Source organism: Festucalex cinctus, chromosome 19 (genome assembly GCF_051991245.1).
Source record: "Festucalex cinctus isolate MCC-2025b chromosome 19, RoL_Fcin_1.0, whole genome shotgun sequence".
NCBI classification, from domain to species: Eukaryota; Metazoa; Chordata; class Actinopteri; order Syngnathiformes; family Syngnathidae; genus Festucalex; species Festucalex cinctus.
In genome coordinates, this window is record NC_135429.1 from 3,554,229 (window position 1) to 3,572,235 (window position 18,007).

The 18,007-nt window shown below is 42.1% G+C and overlaps 3 protein-coding genes across 9 annotated transcripts in view; all 3 read left to right on the forward strand.

The window, feature by feature from the left end:
* The first annotated feature begins 822 nt into the window (after nucleotides 1-822).
* On the forward strand, nucleotides 823-6,787 carry LOC144007908 (uncharacterized). Of its 3 annotated transcripts, none has more exons than XM_077507859.1 (3): nucleotides 823-1,392; nucleotides 2,230-2,467; nucleotides 3,260-5,097. In XM_077507859.1, the coding sequence occupies exons 1-3, from the start codon at nucleotides 1,197-1,199 to the stop codon at nucleotides 4,548-4,550; spliced, it is 1,725 nt and encodes a 574-aa protein (XP_077363985.1). In that variant the 5' UTR covers nucleotides 823-1,196; the 3' UTR covers nucleotides 4,551-5,097. The 3 variants fall into 3 exon arrangements, with proteins under 3 accessions (XP_077363985.1, XP_077363986.1, XP_077363987.1); XM_077507860.1 differs by having other exon boundaries at nucleotides 857-1,392; nucleotides 2,233-2,467; XM_077507861.1 differs by lacking the exon at nucleotides 3,260-5,097 and adding an exon at nucleotides 6,027-6,787 and having other exon boundaries at nucleotides 881-1,392.
* Nucleotides 6,788-7,868: 1,081 nt separating this feature from the next.
* Nucleotides 7,869-17,334, forward strand: LOC144007913 (uncharacterized). 3 transcript variants are annotated; one of them, XM_077507870.1, is made up of 7 exons: nucleotides 7,871-8,181; nucleotides 8,575-8,763; nucleotides 9,256-9,782; nucleotides 10,633-10,682; nucleotides 10,797-10,930; nucleotides 16,512-16,678; nucleotides 16,840-17,334. In XM_077507870.1, the coding sequence occupies exons 3-7, from the start codon at nucleotides 9,288-9,290 to the stop codon at nucleotides 17,008-17,010; spliced, it is 1,017 nt and encodes a 338-aa protein (XP_077363996.1). In that variant the 5' UTR covers nucleotides 7,871-8,181; nucleotides 8,575-8,763; nucleotides 9,256-9,287; the 3' UTR covers nucleotides 17,011-17,334. The 3 variants fall into 3 exon arrangements, with proteins under 3 accessions (XP_077363997.1, XP_077363996.1, XP_077363995.1); XM_077507871.1 differs by having other exon boundaries at nucleotides 7,869-8,763; nucleotides 9,259-9,782; XM_077507869.1 differs by having other exon boundaries at nucleotides 7,871-8,763.
* A 147-nt stretch (nucleotides 17,335-17,481) lies between these two features.
* zcchc17 (zinc finger, CCHC domain containing 17) overlaps nucleotides 17,482-18,007 on the forward strand; it is a 34,368-nt gene continuing 33,842 nt past the window's right edge. For all 3 annotated transcript variants that reach the window (XM_077507873.1, XM_077507872.1, XM_077507874.1), the window contains exon 1: nucleotides 17,482-17,958. The gene's annotated coding sequence lies outside the window, so the exon portion shown is untranslated. The remainder of the gene's footprint in view (nucleotides 17,959-18,007) is intronic.

The following is an 18,007-nucleotide window of genomic DNA, read 5'->3' on the forward strand; positions in this document are numbered from 1 at the left end:
GAAGCATTTGTTTCATATTTCCTGACGCATTTGACAATATCATCATGGTTAGCGTTGAGTAAGAAATGGCCGCATTGATGCAAATTGAGATTTTTTTTTTTTTTTTTTTTGTGTGTGTTGCAGATTTCCATCGGAGCCTCTGCAGCCGAGAGTCTCGTCGCTCTCCAGCCGCCATGAGGAAGAGGTGACAAGCTTTGCGCGATATCTGAGCGCGCTCATGATGAAGATTCCCGAAGGTCAACTGTGGAGTGACTACAGCCGGCAGGCGCTCGCCATTGTGCTCCGTTCGGACCCGAGGCCAGGTGAGCGGGTCGAGTCGATCGCGGATGGCGCCTGGCGAATATCTGCACATATAGGCCCGAGTTCCAAAACTTGCGCTTGAACCAGTCGGCTTCAGGAACGTAATAACGAGTTGAGGCGGAGCCAAATGATTTTAAAGCTCCACCTATCCTTTCTTGTATTTTCTCATTTTGTCTTGTCAAATTCCCTTTATGTTGTTCCTGAGATATGATTACAAAAAAAAAAGTTTGAATCTCAACATTTTTGACTATTCATTGTATGGAAAATGTTCGTCTGAGTTCAGAAAAATTGAGTTGAATTTGCATGGAAATTGCAAGTTGAAAGGTTGACCAAAAAAAAAAAAAAAGTGACTTGATTTTGGCCAATATTAAAAGTTGACGACTCCAAACATTCACGATAACTTGGCAAGCATTCAACACTCGGTGAGACGCCACCTTCAAGTGAATTAAGCTCTTTTTTTGCTCATGAGTCAAAGTAAAAAAATTCGGCTGTATTTTTTTTTTTCCCATTTTATTGAATATTTCTTCCTCGGATGCTCCACCGATGCGCTAGGTGGCAGTATAAATCCCACAAGTCACTTTAAAAACAACCGGAAACGGAACTGAGATTTCCGTTGTTTTTTTTCCTTTGACGCGACAAGAAACATGTCGACGAACTACAAGGTCCAAATCGTCACCATCATTAACATTTGAGTTTTTCTGCATTCACGGTGTTGACAACCAACCAAACGCCAGAGTTGAATTAATTTGCTCCGAGTCGGTCTCAAAGTCGACCTTTGTTTTGCTCGCTAGCCTAGCCTGCTAGCCGCCGAGTGGTCAGTAACTCCGAAAGTTAGCAATAGCGTAAGAATAAGCTAGTGGAGGCGAGTGGCTGGTCAACTCGTCCTCGTTTGGAAAATGTGTAAAGTCCGACTGCTGAGGGCCTTGGTGACCGAGCGACTCAATGCCGCCGTGGAAGAAATTTTCGGACTGTTCGAAAACACCATCGCCGAGTACGAGGAGGAACTCTGTCGATCCAAGGACGAGATCGAGCGACAACGTCAGCTGCTGATGGACGCTCGCCGCGAGCCTCAGGGAGGCTTCCAAGCGACAGGTTGCCACATAACGTGATCATTATTTTGGATCAAATGGCAGATTAATACTCACAAAATGGCGAACAGACTCGCGTCGTGGTTTTGGCTGGCATTTCACGACCAACCTCACAAGTGAACGTAATTTCACCTTCTGTATAAGTAATTCTGTACTTTTTGAGCAACTTGCTGTTTTTTGTTGTTTTTTATGTAACAAAAGGACTGAAGCCGCACAGGTATTTGATCCACCACTTCCATACCTTTCTGTGACTCCTCCACTCTCTGTGGGTGGATCTCTGTGTCCAGCGTTCCTCTTCCTTGCTCAATAAGTCCTGAACAATGGAGCCGTTCTAGTGGCTGTATATTAACTACAAATATTGCAATACTTGCGTAGGCGTATTGATAATCTAACGTGGGGGGTATCACGATGTATATTGATATATTGTCACACTCCTGGTTGTGACAAGAATCTTAAAATATGAGAAGCTGTCAAACTGCTCAGTATAAAATATCCACAAATAAGCCAGTACGGCTTGAAATTCCGAGGTTCTCTATGTTGACACCTAAAAATAGCCCTAAAAAGTCAACTTCAATAGTGTAAAAGGCATTTTTATGTATTAATTTCTGTTACCTGATACCTAATTTGTGCCGGTACGTTCAACAGTTCGGGCCGCATTTTGTCTGAAAAATTCCAGTCAATAAAGAAAAATAATAAATGTTGTTTTCTAGGATAGTAAAATTTGTTCTTGCTTTGCTCCGCAGCAGTCACAAAATTATGATTTTTTTTTTTTTTTTTTTTTTTTTTGGCACATCAAGGAAGTGTTCATATGTTCAAAATGATGTGTCGCGTTTGTGTCCAGCAGATGTCCGGCCAAGTGGAGTTGATGATGATGATGATGAAGGTCCTCCTGATTGCCCGGAGGAGGAGGCCGAGTTGTCCCATGTCAAAGAGGAGGACGAGTCCGAGGACCAGCCCGAGTCCCCCCACCTCAACGAGCACGCGGGCGAGCCGCTCCTGCACGAAACCGGCATCACCAAGTTCCACGTGAAGAGTGAAGACGAGGAAGAGGACGACGAGGCGCGGTGGTCAGAGCTTAGGTAGGCTTGCAAAATGTTGCAAAACTGCTCGTGGACATTTGCAAACCAGAAAAATTTGCAAAAGCAAAGGTCGGTGTTCAAAAAGGGAACTTCAATACAGTCGGGAGAAAATCCTGCTTATGAATAGCAAAAATCCGCTAACATTAAAAAAAAAAAAGAGAAGCTTGTCTGCAAAAGAATGCCACAAAATGGCAGCAAAACAAAACGGAGAGGATTAGAAAGCATCAACGCCTATTGATTGATTGATTTTTTTTATGCCATATATCTCACATGTACACAATCATAAGCAGGTTACTTAAATTGATATATTGAGTATTTAAATTATTTATTTAAAAACCACCTTCACATGAAGTATGGAAAAGTTGGCGTTTGGTTGTCAAAACAGGTTGTTTGTCACACTCATATTTTGCCACCAGAGGGCCCTGTCTCTCAAATTGTGGTATGAACTCCACGACGTGATCAGACAGAGCTTCACCTCCTTAGTCTTCTCTGGAGTAAGACAGCCGAATTTGAGATGAGTCAACTTTTTTTGTTTTGCGTCTTTCAGCTCCTCAGGAGTTTTTTTTTTTTATAGGATTGGTGCAGAACAAAAAAAAAAAATGGCTGCCTTGAAACGGGTGAGAAAGGAGTTTAGATTGTTCGCAAAATAGAGAGCTTAGTTTTTAGCCTTGACGACTTGTAAGAAATTCCAGATGGGCTTTGTTGTCACATGTGACAACCAAGCCCAATGTTTGCAAATGATGCATGGTGAGATTCCTTTCTCTCTTCTTCTTTCTTGTTTGGAAATTGAAGAAAGACGGGCAGGAAGTATAGACGCAAGACCAAGAAGGGCCTGACGCCAGCCGACGTGATGATGAGGGCAGTCAGGGAGGTGAAACTAAACAACCAATCCATCCGGAGCACCGCCAAAAACTTGCACATCAACTACAGGACCCTGGCGAGATATTGCTCCAAAATCACCCAGCGAGAGGTCGCCGGCGACGCACCGCGCCCGTCCCTGCCAGTCGGCTACGTCAAAAGCCGGCTGGTTTTCAGCCCGGAGCAAGAGCGCCAGCTGGCGGACTACGTCACGGCCGCCGCCGATATTTATTTTGGCGTCTCGCCCGCCCAAGTCCGCAAACTGGCCTACGGGTTCGCGCTGCGCAACGACGTGGCGCTCCGCCAAAACTGGGCCGACAATCGCATGGCGGGGGCCGACTGGTTGTCGGGTTTTGTGGAGAGAAACCCGTCGCTGCCCATCCGGACCTCGGAGGCCGCCGGCGAGCTCAACATGGGCCGTTTCGTCGCCATCTTGGAGGAGGTGGTGACGCTTTACAAGCTGGAACCCGCCTCCGTGTGGAGCATGGATGAGACGGGAATCTGCGTTGGCTGCGAACCGGGCGGGAGAGACTATGATGCTGTTGGTTGCTCTCCCGAGAGCGGAACCGTGGTCACGTTGTCCTGCGCCGTCTCCGCTGCTGGAACGCACATCTCTCCTTTCTTCGTCTTCCCCTGCCGCGAGTTCCACCCACATTTTTTGCTCTGCGCCCCCCGTGGCAGCGCTGGGGCGGCGAACCCCCGCGGCCGGATGGAGGAGGAGCATTTTGTGGCCTTCCTGGAGCATTTTGCGCGGCTCGCGCGATGCAGCCGGGCAACGCCGCGGCTGCTGCTGCTGGAGAAGGGCGACTCGCGCCTGTCGCTGGACGGGCTGCACGCCGCCAAGGAGAACGGCGTGCTGCTGATGTCGTACCCGCCGGGTTGCTCTCGCCGCCTGCGCCCGTCAGATTTGTCCGCATTGAAGGCGCACGTCGACGCCGCCTGGTTGCGCGACCATCCCGGCGAAACTATGAGCGCGTTTGACGTCCCCGGATTGGTGGCTGCCGCCTTCCCGCTCGCGCTCACCGCCGACAACATTCGGGCGGGATTCCGGGCGAGTGGAATTTATCCCTTCGAGCCGGAGGTGCTCAGCCAGACGGCGCTTTTGACGGCGGACCCGACGAAAGTCGGCACGCCGCCTCCGGGGCCTTCCGCTCCATCTGGATTGAGGCTGAGGACGACCAGGAAAGGGAGGAGGCCGAAAATGGAAAATCACATCAACTTGTGATCTCGCTGACGTGCCGGAGGAGAAGAAGAAGGCGGAGCAAGAAGAGGTGGCCAGGATGTAAAACGGTCGATAAGACGGCAAAAGGATCCATTTTAAGAAAAAAAGACTTCGGTCTCAATCGTTTTCTTTTCAGGTTGAATGAAGGTTTGGATGAATTGACTTGATCAGCTGGCCAAAAAGTCACATTCCCTGCTCGTGTTCTGTCCTTCATTTTATTTTCAGAGTCAACAAGTTCCACGTTTGTCAATGCAATTCATTGTGGGAAACAACAATCATCACATCATATGTGACAACCATCCCCATAATTTGGTTGGTTGTCACAGTGCCTTTGAGCATCCTCTTTGTTCCACTAATGTAAACTTCAAGGACAATTGAAGTTTTGATGAATTGACATGAATAATAAGTGTGACAACCAACCCTGCGCTCACAGTTGTACCTTAACCCAAGTTTGATTTTCCAATTACAAGCCGTTTCACATCTCCAGTAGTTCTTGAGTTGATCTGTTCTTTAACTTATTTTCAAGGCAAGAAATAAATCTTAGCAGTAAGATGTGCCTCCCGTACTCTCATCCCAGTATGATTAATGTTGTTTATGAAATAAGAATTAAGAGGATGAACTCATCTTATTTTCGTCCAAATTCAAAAATAATTGCAAACGTCAGACAAATTGCCCGTTTTCGGCCTTTGCTCACGTTGGCATTTCGAGTCTGAGGGCACTTTGACCTCAATTTGATTGGACAGCAGGGGGCAGTAGTAGGATGTCAACATGGCAGCCCGCTGCAATTCGTGAAAATGCTTATTAATCTGCATTTTTATGACACAAATCAAATATTACTTTTTTTGAGCACTCAATTGTTAATTTGGCAGTCTCACCATTTCAAAATACCGTCATTGCTCTTTCCTTTTTTTTTTTTTTTTTTATGTGCGCATTTATGGGTGTTCGTGCATGTGAATTTGTGCTCATTAATTCACCTGAAACCTAATAATAAAATCCCATTACCCTTCACCTTAACCGGATACTTCAGAGTCTCTTCAGAGTCATGAGGTTCAGAAGGTCAGGAGACCAGAGGAAAGATCAAAGGGAAAAAAAGATGAAGCAAAGTGAAATCCAGGAGCAACCAGACCACCACCTGCCTACCACATGGTTACAAAACCAGCTCTCAAGAGACCAGAGGAAAAATTAAAGGAAAGATGGATGAAGTAGAGTGATGATCCACAGACACCAGCCTCCACTAATTCAGCGAGCAGTGGGGAGGGAGAAGCAAATTCTGTTTGAATTTTGGTGTGATGGATCGGGCGTGCGTAAGAAGCTCCACCAAATATTATCGAAATGGTTTTTGAAAATGTGAATTTTGTTTAATGATACCTTTCACCTTCATTTGTTTATTTTGTTTTTTTGTGTGTAGTTTTGGATGTTAGACGGTCACCTTCCCATGGAAATTGACGAGAAATTGTTCACTTTTTATTTTTTTGCCAGCCCTAATCACAGGACGGAAGGCGAGGGAGACCCAGCGCACGCTCATCCGTCGTCGGTGTGGGAGCGCGAGGACGACACGGTGTCGGACGGCAGCGAGGAAGCGGTCCGAGTGCCGGCGGGCGCCGACAAGACCTTCGCGTGCTCCTTCTGCGGCAAAAGCTTCGGCCGCAAGGACAGTTTCGTGCGACACATCCGGGGCCACACGGGCGAGAAACCCTTCGGCTGCACCGTGTGCAGCAAACGCTTCAAGTACCGCTACGAGATCAGCCGTCACATGAAGACCCACACGGGGGAGAAACCCTTTGGCTGCGCCGCGTGTGGCAAGACCTTCGGCCGGCGCGAGCACCTGCGCTCGCACGCGCGCAGCCACACGGGGGAGAAACCCTTCGACTGCCCCGTGTGCGGCCGCGGCTTCGGCCAGCGCTCGCACCTGGCGGCGCACTCGCGCACTCACACGGGCGTCAAGCCCTTCCCGTGCGCCGTCTGCGGCAACCGCTTCTCGCTCAAGTGCGTTCTGATGGCGCACATGAGGACGCACACTGGAGAGAAACCCTTCACCTGCGCCGTCTGCGGGAACAAGTTCACGCGCAAGCGCCACTTGCTCATGCACATGCGGAGACACGCGGGTGAGAAAAGCGTCCCCGCGCCGAGGAGTGCTCGCCATCCCGATTAAAAAAGGTACGCGGGATGCGAGAGGTTTTTTTGGGGGGGCAGAAACTTTTTTTTTTTTTAACCTGCTAATAAAAACGGCATTTAAGTTATTAACTCTCAGCCATTTTCTTGGAAGCAACCCACTTCGCGCTATACTGGATTTTGGATGGATTTTGCAAGGCCCACAGAATATTGTGTTCTGTTGCTATAGAAAACATGGGAGTGTCTTCTTTCATCAGAAAAAAAAAGTATATTTCTATTTGTTTCTGTATTGCAGCAATTAGCATTAAATGATAGCTAAGTTTCATAATTATTTACATTCCTGGTGAAAACAGTGGGGAAAAGAGCTTGTCGCAACATGGCCCTGGTTGATCTCTTATACTCTGCTGCCACCTGCTGGCCATTTTTTGTAGTAAGTTACTACCATTGCTTAAACTGTTCTCTCCAGTTCAGAGGGTGCATCAAAACCTTCTGTATGCTCTAGCATAACAAACAAACAAACAGATAAATATGACTTTGGGACACTGGTAATATTTAAAATAGAACATAATTATGCGTTTTTAGGAGCAAATGAGTTAAACATCATCACGTGGACCCCTAATTTAAAAAACAAATGAAAACTTAACGTTTGTTGTTGTATGTAAATAATTATTTTTGAAACAGTATGCCACCATGATGTCATTTCCAAAATCGATTTGATCGACGATTCACATTGATTTTCGATTCAACTAAGGATTTCATGCATTTGACTTTGATATGCAAGACATTCCCAAGAAGTAGCAATACAACAAAAACTTCTTTCACTTACTTGGTGCATTAGTAAAAACATGAATATTTACATTTGAATACAATACAGCTACATGAATCATGTATGTTTTATTGAACATGACCTGATCAAAAACATAAATACTAATTGAAATAAATTACAACCACAGCAATATGTAAATAAAGTGAATGTGTTAAAAAAAAAAATCTATTTTGTACGATCACCTATTTGCGATAGCGGTTAGAGTATCATGTGTTTTCTTTCTCGTTTGTGACTCGGGCCTGGGTAGTGACTGTCACTGTGCGGTGTTATCATATCTCGTGTACGTGTGTTGTTGTCAGCTCAGAGAAGTTCAGGCAGACGTAAAAGGTGAGACTCATGGAGAGGAGATAGGCCGTCAGGTCACACACCTTTTCGTTCAGTTTCGCTCCACTACCAGGGGCACTAAATAATCTTTACTTCATAAAATAGATTTATTAGTAGTAAGTAAGAATCCATTGAGTTCACCCTCTGAAAACCTGCCAATTTTGTGTTTTCGGTGGTGAAACCCCGGCACTATTTGGCGATGAGGCGCAGTGATCTCTAGTGTGGGCGTAGTGCCATTAGGTCGGTAGTGGTGTGATTTAGGTCACATGAGCCAATCAGGTAGCTGCTGCTTTCTCCTCACCATAGCAACCGCATGTCAAAAATGGCGACGACAACGTCGGAGAGCGAAGAAGAGCGAAAGGAGAAAAAAAAGTTATTTCAATTATTTTTATTTGGTCGACATTGAACTGTACGAATGTTTACATCGAATGTGTTAAGAAAAAAAATCTCTTTATTTTAATGTTCCATATGGTACGGTGCGGTCACTTATTTACGATAGCGGTTAGAGTATGATGTGTTTTCTTTCTCGTTTGTGACTCGGGCCTGGGTAGTGACTGTCACTGTGCGGTGTTATCATACCTCGTGTACGTGTGTTGTCAGCTCAGACAAGTTCAGACAGACGTAAAAGGTGTGGCGCTGGTGAGAGTCATGGAGAGGAGAGGCCAGTGCCAATCTCAAGTGACAGTGGAAATACTTTGCGGAACTTTTCCTCAAGTCTGTTTGTGCGACACTCTTTAATTAATGTCTGCCGGCGTCTTTTCGAAGGAGGGAAGTCCCACTGTGACGGAGCTGCACACCCTCAAAAGACTATTAGGAGGAGCGAAGCTGGTTGAATTGAGCTTTAGGCGACGTGAAGTCACTTTTGTGGACTCTGAACCTTGTGTTACTCCAAGTGCCGCCCATGAGAGATCTGCAATGGAAAGAGCCTAAAAGACGCCTGGAAAAAAAAAAGAGGTAACCCCAGGCAACATGTTTAATTTGTTTTAAACGCATTTTCAATGGCTGTAGCAAAAAATGACAAAAAAAAGGACTTTATAATTAACCATTTGTTCGCGACCCAATATTTTTTACTTCAAGTATAAGGACGAAACGTCAATGCTGATTTTATTCATATTTCGGATCTAATGTTTTTGGTCGATTGAATTGCCACAAGAATGAAGTAATGTAATCATGATGTAACTTTAAAAACGTGCTCTCCTTTTGGTTATGGTTTCCATGGTTAATGCTAATGTCAACAGAGTGGACATTTGTAAAAATGAACATTATTAAATAGTAAGCAATTCCTACTGCGTTGTCACTTGTTTGCCAAAATGGACCAATTCTCTTTCTATGACTCATTGTCTAATTTGACCACTTCCCTAAACAATCTGATTCATTCAACAGTCTTCACCTCAGATTAACTTCTTCTACCTTGATGCAAGTTTTGTGTCCCCATGTTTTCTGCAGCAGTTTCTTCTTTTCACTGCCACTGATCTCATATGGCCACTCTGCGGAGATTCAGCTCCGAGGGATCCCTCCTAGATCTTGACTTCTTCTCTTGGAGGAAGGTGGACTTAAAGAGAACGGAAAATGACAAACACCGGGAATCTGGCACATACTCACCTCATGTTGCTGAAGTTGGGGAAGATGCAGGTCAGATTCCTACTATTCAAGAGCCAAGTTCTTGTAATGCCGGGAACGGGAAGCATGAACTGATTAAGGAGCTCAGTGTCAGCGCGGAGAACTTAAGAGACCTGGAGAAAAAGAGCAAGAACCACCTTGAAGTTTGTGCCATCAGCGAAGGCTGCCGGGCCTACAGTGACAGCCAACTGGCTCCGGCTGCGAAGGGAAGCACAGAGAGTGTAGAAAGAGATGACCCAGACCTACCTTCTCCATCTTACGCCAGTTCGTTTTCCCTCAAATCCCAGCATCGGCACCATCATAGAGCCAAACTTTCCGCTGCTAAACTGCACCTCAAGAGTCTGTTTGGCCAGGTAAATCCCAAATTAAGACTTGCGTAGTACATCTGGAAAGTATTTGCAGCGTTTCAGTTTAGTTACAAAATAAATTAAGTTAATTTTTGCCTCAAAATTCTACACGCAGCACACAATGGCAATGTGGAATACAGATTGTTTTTAAAATAGATTTTCTTTCTTTTTTTCTTTTTTTAATTCCATTTTTGTAATCCGGCTTTAACATGGAAAAAGTGAAATGCTGTGAATGCTTTCAGGATACACTGCTTGGCCACAGAGTACAATTTAAATATATTCAATCACTAGATGTGTGGCCACTAGTTTTGTCAATGATTCAAATTTTGTTTCACAACAGTGTTCAGTTTTTCCGCATTTGTGCCTCACATTGTTGGTAGATTGTTGTTAGCAATTATAAAACAAAAAAAATGCCTTGTTTCCCCACACCTTCATTTTTTTGCAACACTTAGAGATGTCACATTATTGTTTTTCCAGCGTGTACTATAAATATTTATATTGTTCTTTAAAAGAGCCGAAGCAGCAGTTAGTGAATCTAAATTTAGACCACTGCCAAAGTGGAAAAAAAAAAAAAAAAAGGCACACCTCTAGAGACACTATTGTACAGAACTCTCTTCATTGTTGTCTTACGTGCTTTTTCATATCTTTCAGTTAATTTCTTTTACAATAGCAAATATAGCCTCAGGTGCCAAAACTAAATGACTCCAAATCCGCTTTATACACATGGAAAGTGGAGACATGATTCAGTCAGCTTGATTTCATATTTTATGTTTCAGTGAATACTCCCATGTATTACAATAAACCATTGATTATTTGAACTTGAACTCTTCCATGTGAATGATGTGATGTCTTTCAGAGTCCCCATTCCTCAAACACCAACCTTACAAACACAGAACACAAAGACAGGTAAGAATTATACAGTATCTTGGTACTTCTGTCTCAGCCTACACTTATTTTTTTTCTAATAAATTATTTTTGTTTTGGTTCCAAGACGTAATCTCTGTTGTTGCTGGTCCACAGTGTCAAAGAGAGGAGGTCGCGTCTATTGTTCATGCGTCAATGGAGCCAGGTGGGCCACAGTCGGAAGCACCTGATAAGTCGAGAAGAAATCGAAAAATGGGCCGAGTCCCTGGACAACCTGCTGGCCAGTCAGAGTGAGTGCCTGTCTGCTCAAAGATGTTAACACGACTCCCTCATTTCCTTCATTTTCTTGAAGACGGAAGCACACAAGCTAATTGAGCTGTTTTTGTTTTCCTCTCTCTCTGGAATGAGCGTCCACTTTAGATTATTTCCTGGATCTTGATCCAAAACCATACTAGATACTCCCACTTGGCATTTAGCATGTCTTAGATTATTTCCTGGATCTTGAGCCAAAACCATACTAGACAATTTTGTACTGTGTGAGACTTAACATCCCACTTCTAAAGTCTGTTGTAAACTTTTTTTTTTCAGTCTTCTTCAATGTATGGAAATGTACCACTTATGCCCCTAATAAGCGTAGGCAGTATATAAAAAGTCTTTCACTGATTGTAGAGAACGTGTGATAAAGGAGTGGCAAATTGGCAACATGGGGAAACAAAAGTGAAACAAAGGCGGCGCTGAGAAATTGCTTTCAAATAAAATGCGTGATACTTATCTATAATATTGACACTCATCAATTGCCTGCGCTAAAGGGGAGGTCAACCCCCCAAAAAGCTTTACAATAATATGTTGTATGTGTCCCCACTCGTCTAAACACATTATTCTGATGAATATTGCCTTTGTGGAGCAAAAATCCACCTCTTTATCTTTCTCAGTGGCGGCCATTTTGCCACTTGCTATCGACTGAAAATGACATCACAGTTACTCAAGGCTCAGGTAATGACCAATCACGGCGAAGCTGGCAAATGTCACGTGACCATACACAGAAAACAGAGGGCCCGTGATTGGTCGTTACCCAAGCCATAGTTAAAGGGATACTTTACTTATTTAGCCATTTTTGGCAGTCAAACATTAATATTTTACCTATATTTATTTTCATTATTTTTCACATACAAATATTACCTTTAAAAACACATTTTGCAACTTGCTGTCGACTGAAAATGACATCACAAGGGCTTAAGGTAACCAATCACAGTTCAGCTTGTGAATGTCACATGACCAAACCTAGAAAACAAGTGAAATAAAGTTTTGTAAAAATCGAAAACAAGTGAGCTGTGATTAGTTACCTGAGCCCTTGTGATGTCATTTTCAGTCGACAGCAAGTTGCAAAATGTGTTTTTAAAGGTAACATTTGTACGTGAAAAATAATGAAACTGTCAAATTATTTATTAGATAAAATATTAACTTTTTATTGCTATAATGGGCTAAATAAGTGAAGTATCCCTTTAAGCAACTATGATGTCATTTTTAGTCGACAGCAAGTGGCAAAATGGCTGCCCAATGAGATGGATTAAAATAGGTGGATTTTGTTAGTTCTTATTCCAGAAATAAGATATTAAACAGAATGCCTGGTGTAATGAACTGATGAAGGTGCATAGAACATAATATTGTAAAGAATATTTTTGGGTTGACTTCCTGTCTAAGAAGACATGTAATATTGCATACTTCCCACGGTAAACGAGTGAGCCAAAGACAGTTGTTTTTTTCTTAACTCATTCACTGCCATTGACGGAAAAAGACGTCAAATGAGGATTTTTTTCTGGACTGGCAATGAATGTGTTAATAAATAACTAAAAAAAATATATCAAAGTGGCCCTTGCAGCTTTCTATTTTTCTGTATGTGGCCCTCAGAGGAAAAAGTTTGGACACCCCTGCTGTACAATATATCAACAATTTATAATTGCTTTACTGATTTTTACCATGTTTAACTCATTCACTGCCATTGACGGAAAAAGACGTCAAATGATGCATTTTTTTTTCTGGTCTGGCAATGAATGTGTTAAATACGATGCCGCTATTTGATGACAAGAATGCCTGCAGAGAATTCCTAACATTTGTTTTCAGTTATCTAGGTCGGTGTCACGCATGACTGAGTCTTTTTCTGATTATTATCAAAAACATGCAAATGGAACAGCTCAAAACATTAGTTGTTAGTCCAGCATCGTTGCAGTTATTACAGGTAGTTTTGAATATTTTAATTTAAATAATAGGAAATCTAATTTTTAATTGACCATTTTCTAAACATATTCCCCTCACCCCCTGTCGAGTCAAACCTTAAGTTGAGTGGAGAGAAGAGAAACGACATACATAGCATACAGCATGTACACCTCGCCACAATAGTGTTGGGTTTGGGTAATAGTAAAATACATTCCTTCAGGGAGTACATACCATACAAGTCGGTCATGTTTCGCTAATTATGAGGGGGCCGGTGTAAGCCAAAAATCTTTGTCCACACGGGGTGCATACATATTCAGCAATATAGTATTAAAAACAGTAAAATTGTACTCCTGTTCTAAGAAAGGCAGGCAGACCACGAAACACTAGATATGGAGGAGCAGTTTACGTCATCCAGCAATGTATGCAATTTTCACATTTGTCCAGAATGCTTCAACAAGATGCCAAAAAACATCCAAAGTCAGCTCAGGGCAAACAAACTGTGTCTGCACTTTTTCACTCGTAAATGTATCCATTGCTCACATGAGCATTTTTTGTTGATTGGCTCGGTTCACGAGGAATTCTTGGATCTGCTGTTTGGCGCTGCACCAAAATGTGGTGGTTCTTACTACACGCCTCCACATGGTGGTGAAGATCAATGGAGTATTTTTGAATTATTATTCTGGTAATCATATGCCAGTGGGTAGTAATTGTATACTGATAATCAAAGCCATTCTTATTTATAGGTTGTTCTGAAGTATAAATCACATTTTTTGGGGGGGGGAAATATATTTTACAAAAATTGAAACCATAAAAAGTAGAGCTCGGACAAGCACCTGACATCGCTGTTCCCTAATCCTGTTGACGGCAGCAAACAAGTTCCAGTTAGGTTTCAATCTTTAAAGAGATACTTTACTTATTTAGCCATTTTTGGCAGTCAAAAATTAATATTTTTCCTATCATAAAGTTGATGTTTTCATTATTTTTCACGTACAGTTCGTACCTTTAAAAACACATTTTGCAACTTGCTGTCGACTGAAACTGTCATCACAAGGGCTCAGGTAACCAATCACAGCTCACCTGTTTTCTAAGTTTGGTCATGTGACATTCACAAGCTGAGCTGTGATTGGTTACCTTAAGCCCTTGTGATGTCATTTTCAGTCGACAGCAAGTTGCAAAATGTCTTTTTTAAAGGTACTAATTGTACATGAAAAATGATGAAAATATCACATTTATTATAGGCAAAATATGAATGTTTGAAAGCCATAAGTAAAGTATCCCTTTAATTTCTAATGGTATGTTGAAGTTTTGAGAGTTGCACAAGTGGCACAAGAGCATTTAAGTACAAACTATGAATGTTAGGTTTATGTTGAGACTGATTTAGAATCAGTGTACATTATTGTTGTCTGAATATTTTGCACAGAAGTTATTGTTGAATAAATTAAAATTTAAATAAATATCTGTTTTGTTTTATGAGATTAGAATTGATTGGAATCGTAATCGTCCTGAATGACTGGAAAAAGTTGGAAAAGAGTTCGACAGCAAGCGAGCACAGTCTTGCTTTCCTGACTTTCATCTGAATACGACACTTACTGAAGTGATGTTGACATTTCATGACGTCACTGGTTATTGAGTGCCGCAGGACTTCCCGAGCCGGCCCGCTGCTTCTATGAATAGAACTGATAGTAAACACCAACACTGATCTAAATTGCTGTCGCAACGCAGTCTCTCCAAAAGGCTTTTCCTGCTGGAACCTGTTGAGTTGCCTTGCATGAGAAAGGTTGTGGTGCAACGTGAGATTTCAAAACCTGCAAGTTGACGTAGGTTATGTCGTCCTTGATTACATTTCTGCCTCCTGGTATTTCCAACATTGTCCATCTTATAAGATCAGAATTACAAGTCAGAACAAATCTAGATGGGATCTGATTCAACCATGTGGTACAGTTTAGGCACTTTTGCTTCACACTGAAATGTTAACTGTGATTTACTTGTCACTTTGGTGAACACTAACTAGTAACTAAACCTCCAAAAAGCATTCAAGATGGCTGAAGTTAAACAATATTTGACTACACCTATTCAAACCTATTAAATCGTGGTGGCTGTGAATGAAGGTGCCATTTATGGTAGGCATTTATCATTATAGTATACCCAGTTTACATTCAATATTTTTAACTGCCCGGTTAAAAAAAAAAAAAGGAAAAAAAATCTCTCTCTATATATATATATATACACACACAATTTGGTGGTGCACAATATATATATAAAAAAATATCAATATCGCGATATTGGCCAATACAGTATTCATATTGCAAAGACATGTTTGATATGGAATTTTGTACTTTTATCTGAATTTGACCAATTAGACTGTCAGGTTTACCAGTTTGACATGTATTAAACATAACAAAAAAGGAGAGAAGACACTCAGTTCAAAGCTTGTGAGGAGAGGAACTGACTGATACAATTCCCTACGGCACTCTCTGAGGAAAAAAAAATCCCCTCCTCACCTTCTCTTTTTATTTGGTTTCTACGCCCCCTGGTTACATGGGTGGTTCCAACCCTAATAGTGCAAATGCAAAATATAGTTGGCACACAGTGTACTTAACGAAAATGTGCATTGCCATCCAATAGTTGAACATTATCGAGAGGTAATTACAATTAAGAATACATTGACTTTGATTTTGCCGCATGAAAAAAAAAAATGTAATTCTTTCATTAGATAATAAAAATGTCATTTCTTTAGGTACATGTTAAATATCGCGATCATATCGATATCGCTCTATTCAGCAACTGTATCGCATGTCGTATGTTTTTCCAATATCGTGCAGCCCTAGTACAAGTTTTCAACATAACTAATAACGTGTTAAGGACAAACAATTACAGAGGTAGGCTAGCCTGCAAGGTGTGTCTATTCACATTTAACGTCTTTGCAAAGTAATGTACATACATTCCATTCTGCTTCTTTTGTTATGTTGACCTTTAGTCATTTGGCATCTTGCACTTAGCAGCCGGGACAGACGTACGTACTACATTTCTTGCTACGCTAATGCTACAACATATTACTGGTTCTGGACTGTGTTTGATTGAATGCACACATTTATATTTAAACGTTGCTGTTGAGAAATAGGGTCAGTTTGGCTCGTGTAGTAAAATGGCCACACCTTTTTAAGAATATCCTTGAGAACATACTGAGCCCTCATTAAATTGCGTCATGAGTTTGTGACTCAGTTGTTAACTTCCCTTCAACAACCATTAATCATTATGCTGTGGAGAAATTATTGGATGGTTGTTGATTTTATTCTCCTGTCACTGTGTAATGTCTTTACTGGAACAATGGGAAAGCTCTTTTTAACAACGTGGATAAAAAGCCATTCCGTTTTAACTGGAAATCGAACTGTCCAGTGTCGTGATAAGAGCCAGATTCCACAAGCTCATGTTCAATTTTTTTTTCCACATTTATTTCACTCTTTCATAAAAAAAAAAAAAAAAAGAAATGAAAGGGGACAGAAAGAAGTAAAACTTATATCTGCCCCTGATGCTTGATAGTCACAAAACAAGCAAGTAGAGATGGGAGGGTCCCAGTGAAATATTTGCTATGCCCTTATTAGGCTAACAGCATTGTTCTCTTTTTTTTTTTTTTTTTTTTTCCTTCTCTCATCTCAGCTGGGGTTTCAGTGTTCGGGGCATTCCTACGTTCCGAGTTCAGTGAGGAAAATCTGCAGTTCTATCTGGCCTGTGAGCAATACAAACATTCGTCCAACAACTTCAGCTTGCAGAGGAGAGCAAAGGACATCTGCGCGACCTACATCCAACCCGGTTCACCTCGAGAGGTACGGACCCGCTTTTACATTCATTCTAGCTGCAATGACTCAGAAGTTGTTTTTCCATATCATCCACAGTCAGGGATGGTATTTTGTTTTTAGCGATGTATCAGCTCCATGCACGTAAAGTATACTTGGACTTCCTGCTTTAACAATCATCTTTTCTCTAGGTGAACATAGACAGCAAGACCAGAGATCTGACCATCCAGCTGCTGCAGGCTCCCTCTCACACGTCTCTGTCCCACGCACAGAAGCGCATCTACTCACTCCTGGACCAAGACTGTTACCCTCGCTTCCTCCAGTCCACCGTCTACCTCGCCGTGCTGCGGGAGGCCGACTAGCAGCCGCATGTGTGTTGCATGCAGAGACTATGGATGCAGTAGTGATGGCCTCTGATACTCCCACAGTCAGCAATAAAGGAGTATTAGAGCCACACTGGAAAAAAAAAAAAAAGTCAATAGAGTATAGTAGAATAATAAATGAGTATTAGAAGATAAAGGACATACTATTATGAGAACATGACAATGAAAAATCTGCTGATATTACATGAATCTAGCTCTATATTAATTAGGTTTATATTTGTAAAGAAAAAAAAAGTTCATGATGAACAAACAGAAGATCATTTTTGTCTCAACATTTGACCAATAAATTAAACTGCATACTGATGGTTATTGTTATTTTTCTAAAACATTAACTGTGCGGGTAAAAAAAAGTTGACAACGTTCTCAGCAGTCCTCATCTTAGCGCAGGGTAACTTGAATTTGTCCAAAAAGCAGTATACTGTACGCCAGTCAATTGCAAGGGCACGTTACATACTGTATACCGGTAACCTTTTTTTTTTTTTTTTTTTTTTGGCAGGGACCTTGTGGAAGTACCAGTCAACAGTATATTCCTAATTAGGGGTGTGACGATATCTCGATACGGCGATACATCGCGATATTTTCTCTCACGACGGGTTATCGATATGCCTATGCCAAGTATCAATACAGCCGCTGTAACGGCTCCATCGTTCCTTATTGCGCAATTACTTGGCGGGCCGCTAGAGGGAGCGCCTCATAAGAGTAGCGGGGAAATGTGCGGCAGTCTTCAGCCGAGGAAGACAAACAAAAACGCGGGCTGCATACAAGTCGGATGTGGATGTATTGTTCGTGTGGAATGGATACATTTCGGATTTTATCAAATGGAATAGAGAAGAGACGGACTTGGGTGGATGCAAGAACTGTCTCACAATAGCTACACTGGAAACATGACGAATATGGCGCCATCATTCACGACTAGACTTGCTAAAGGTAAGAGCTAATTCTCTCTCTGTCTGCTAATTTAATTCTCCAAGGGCAA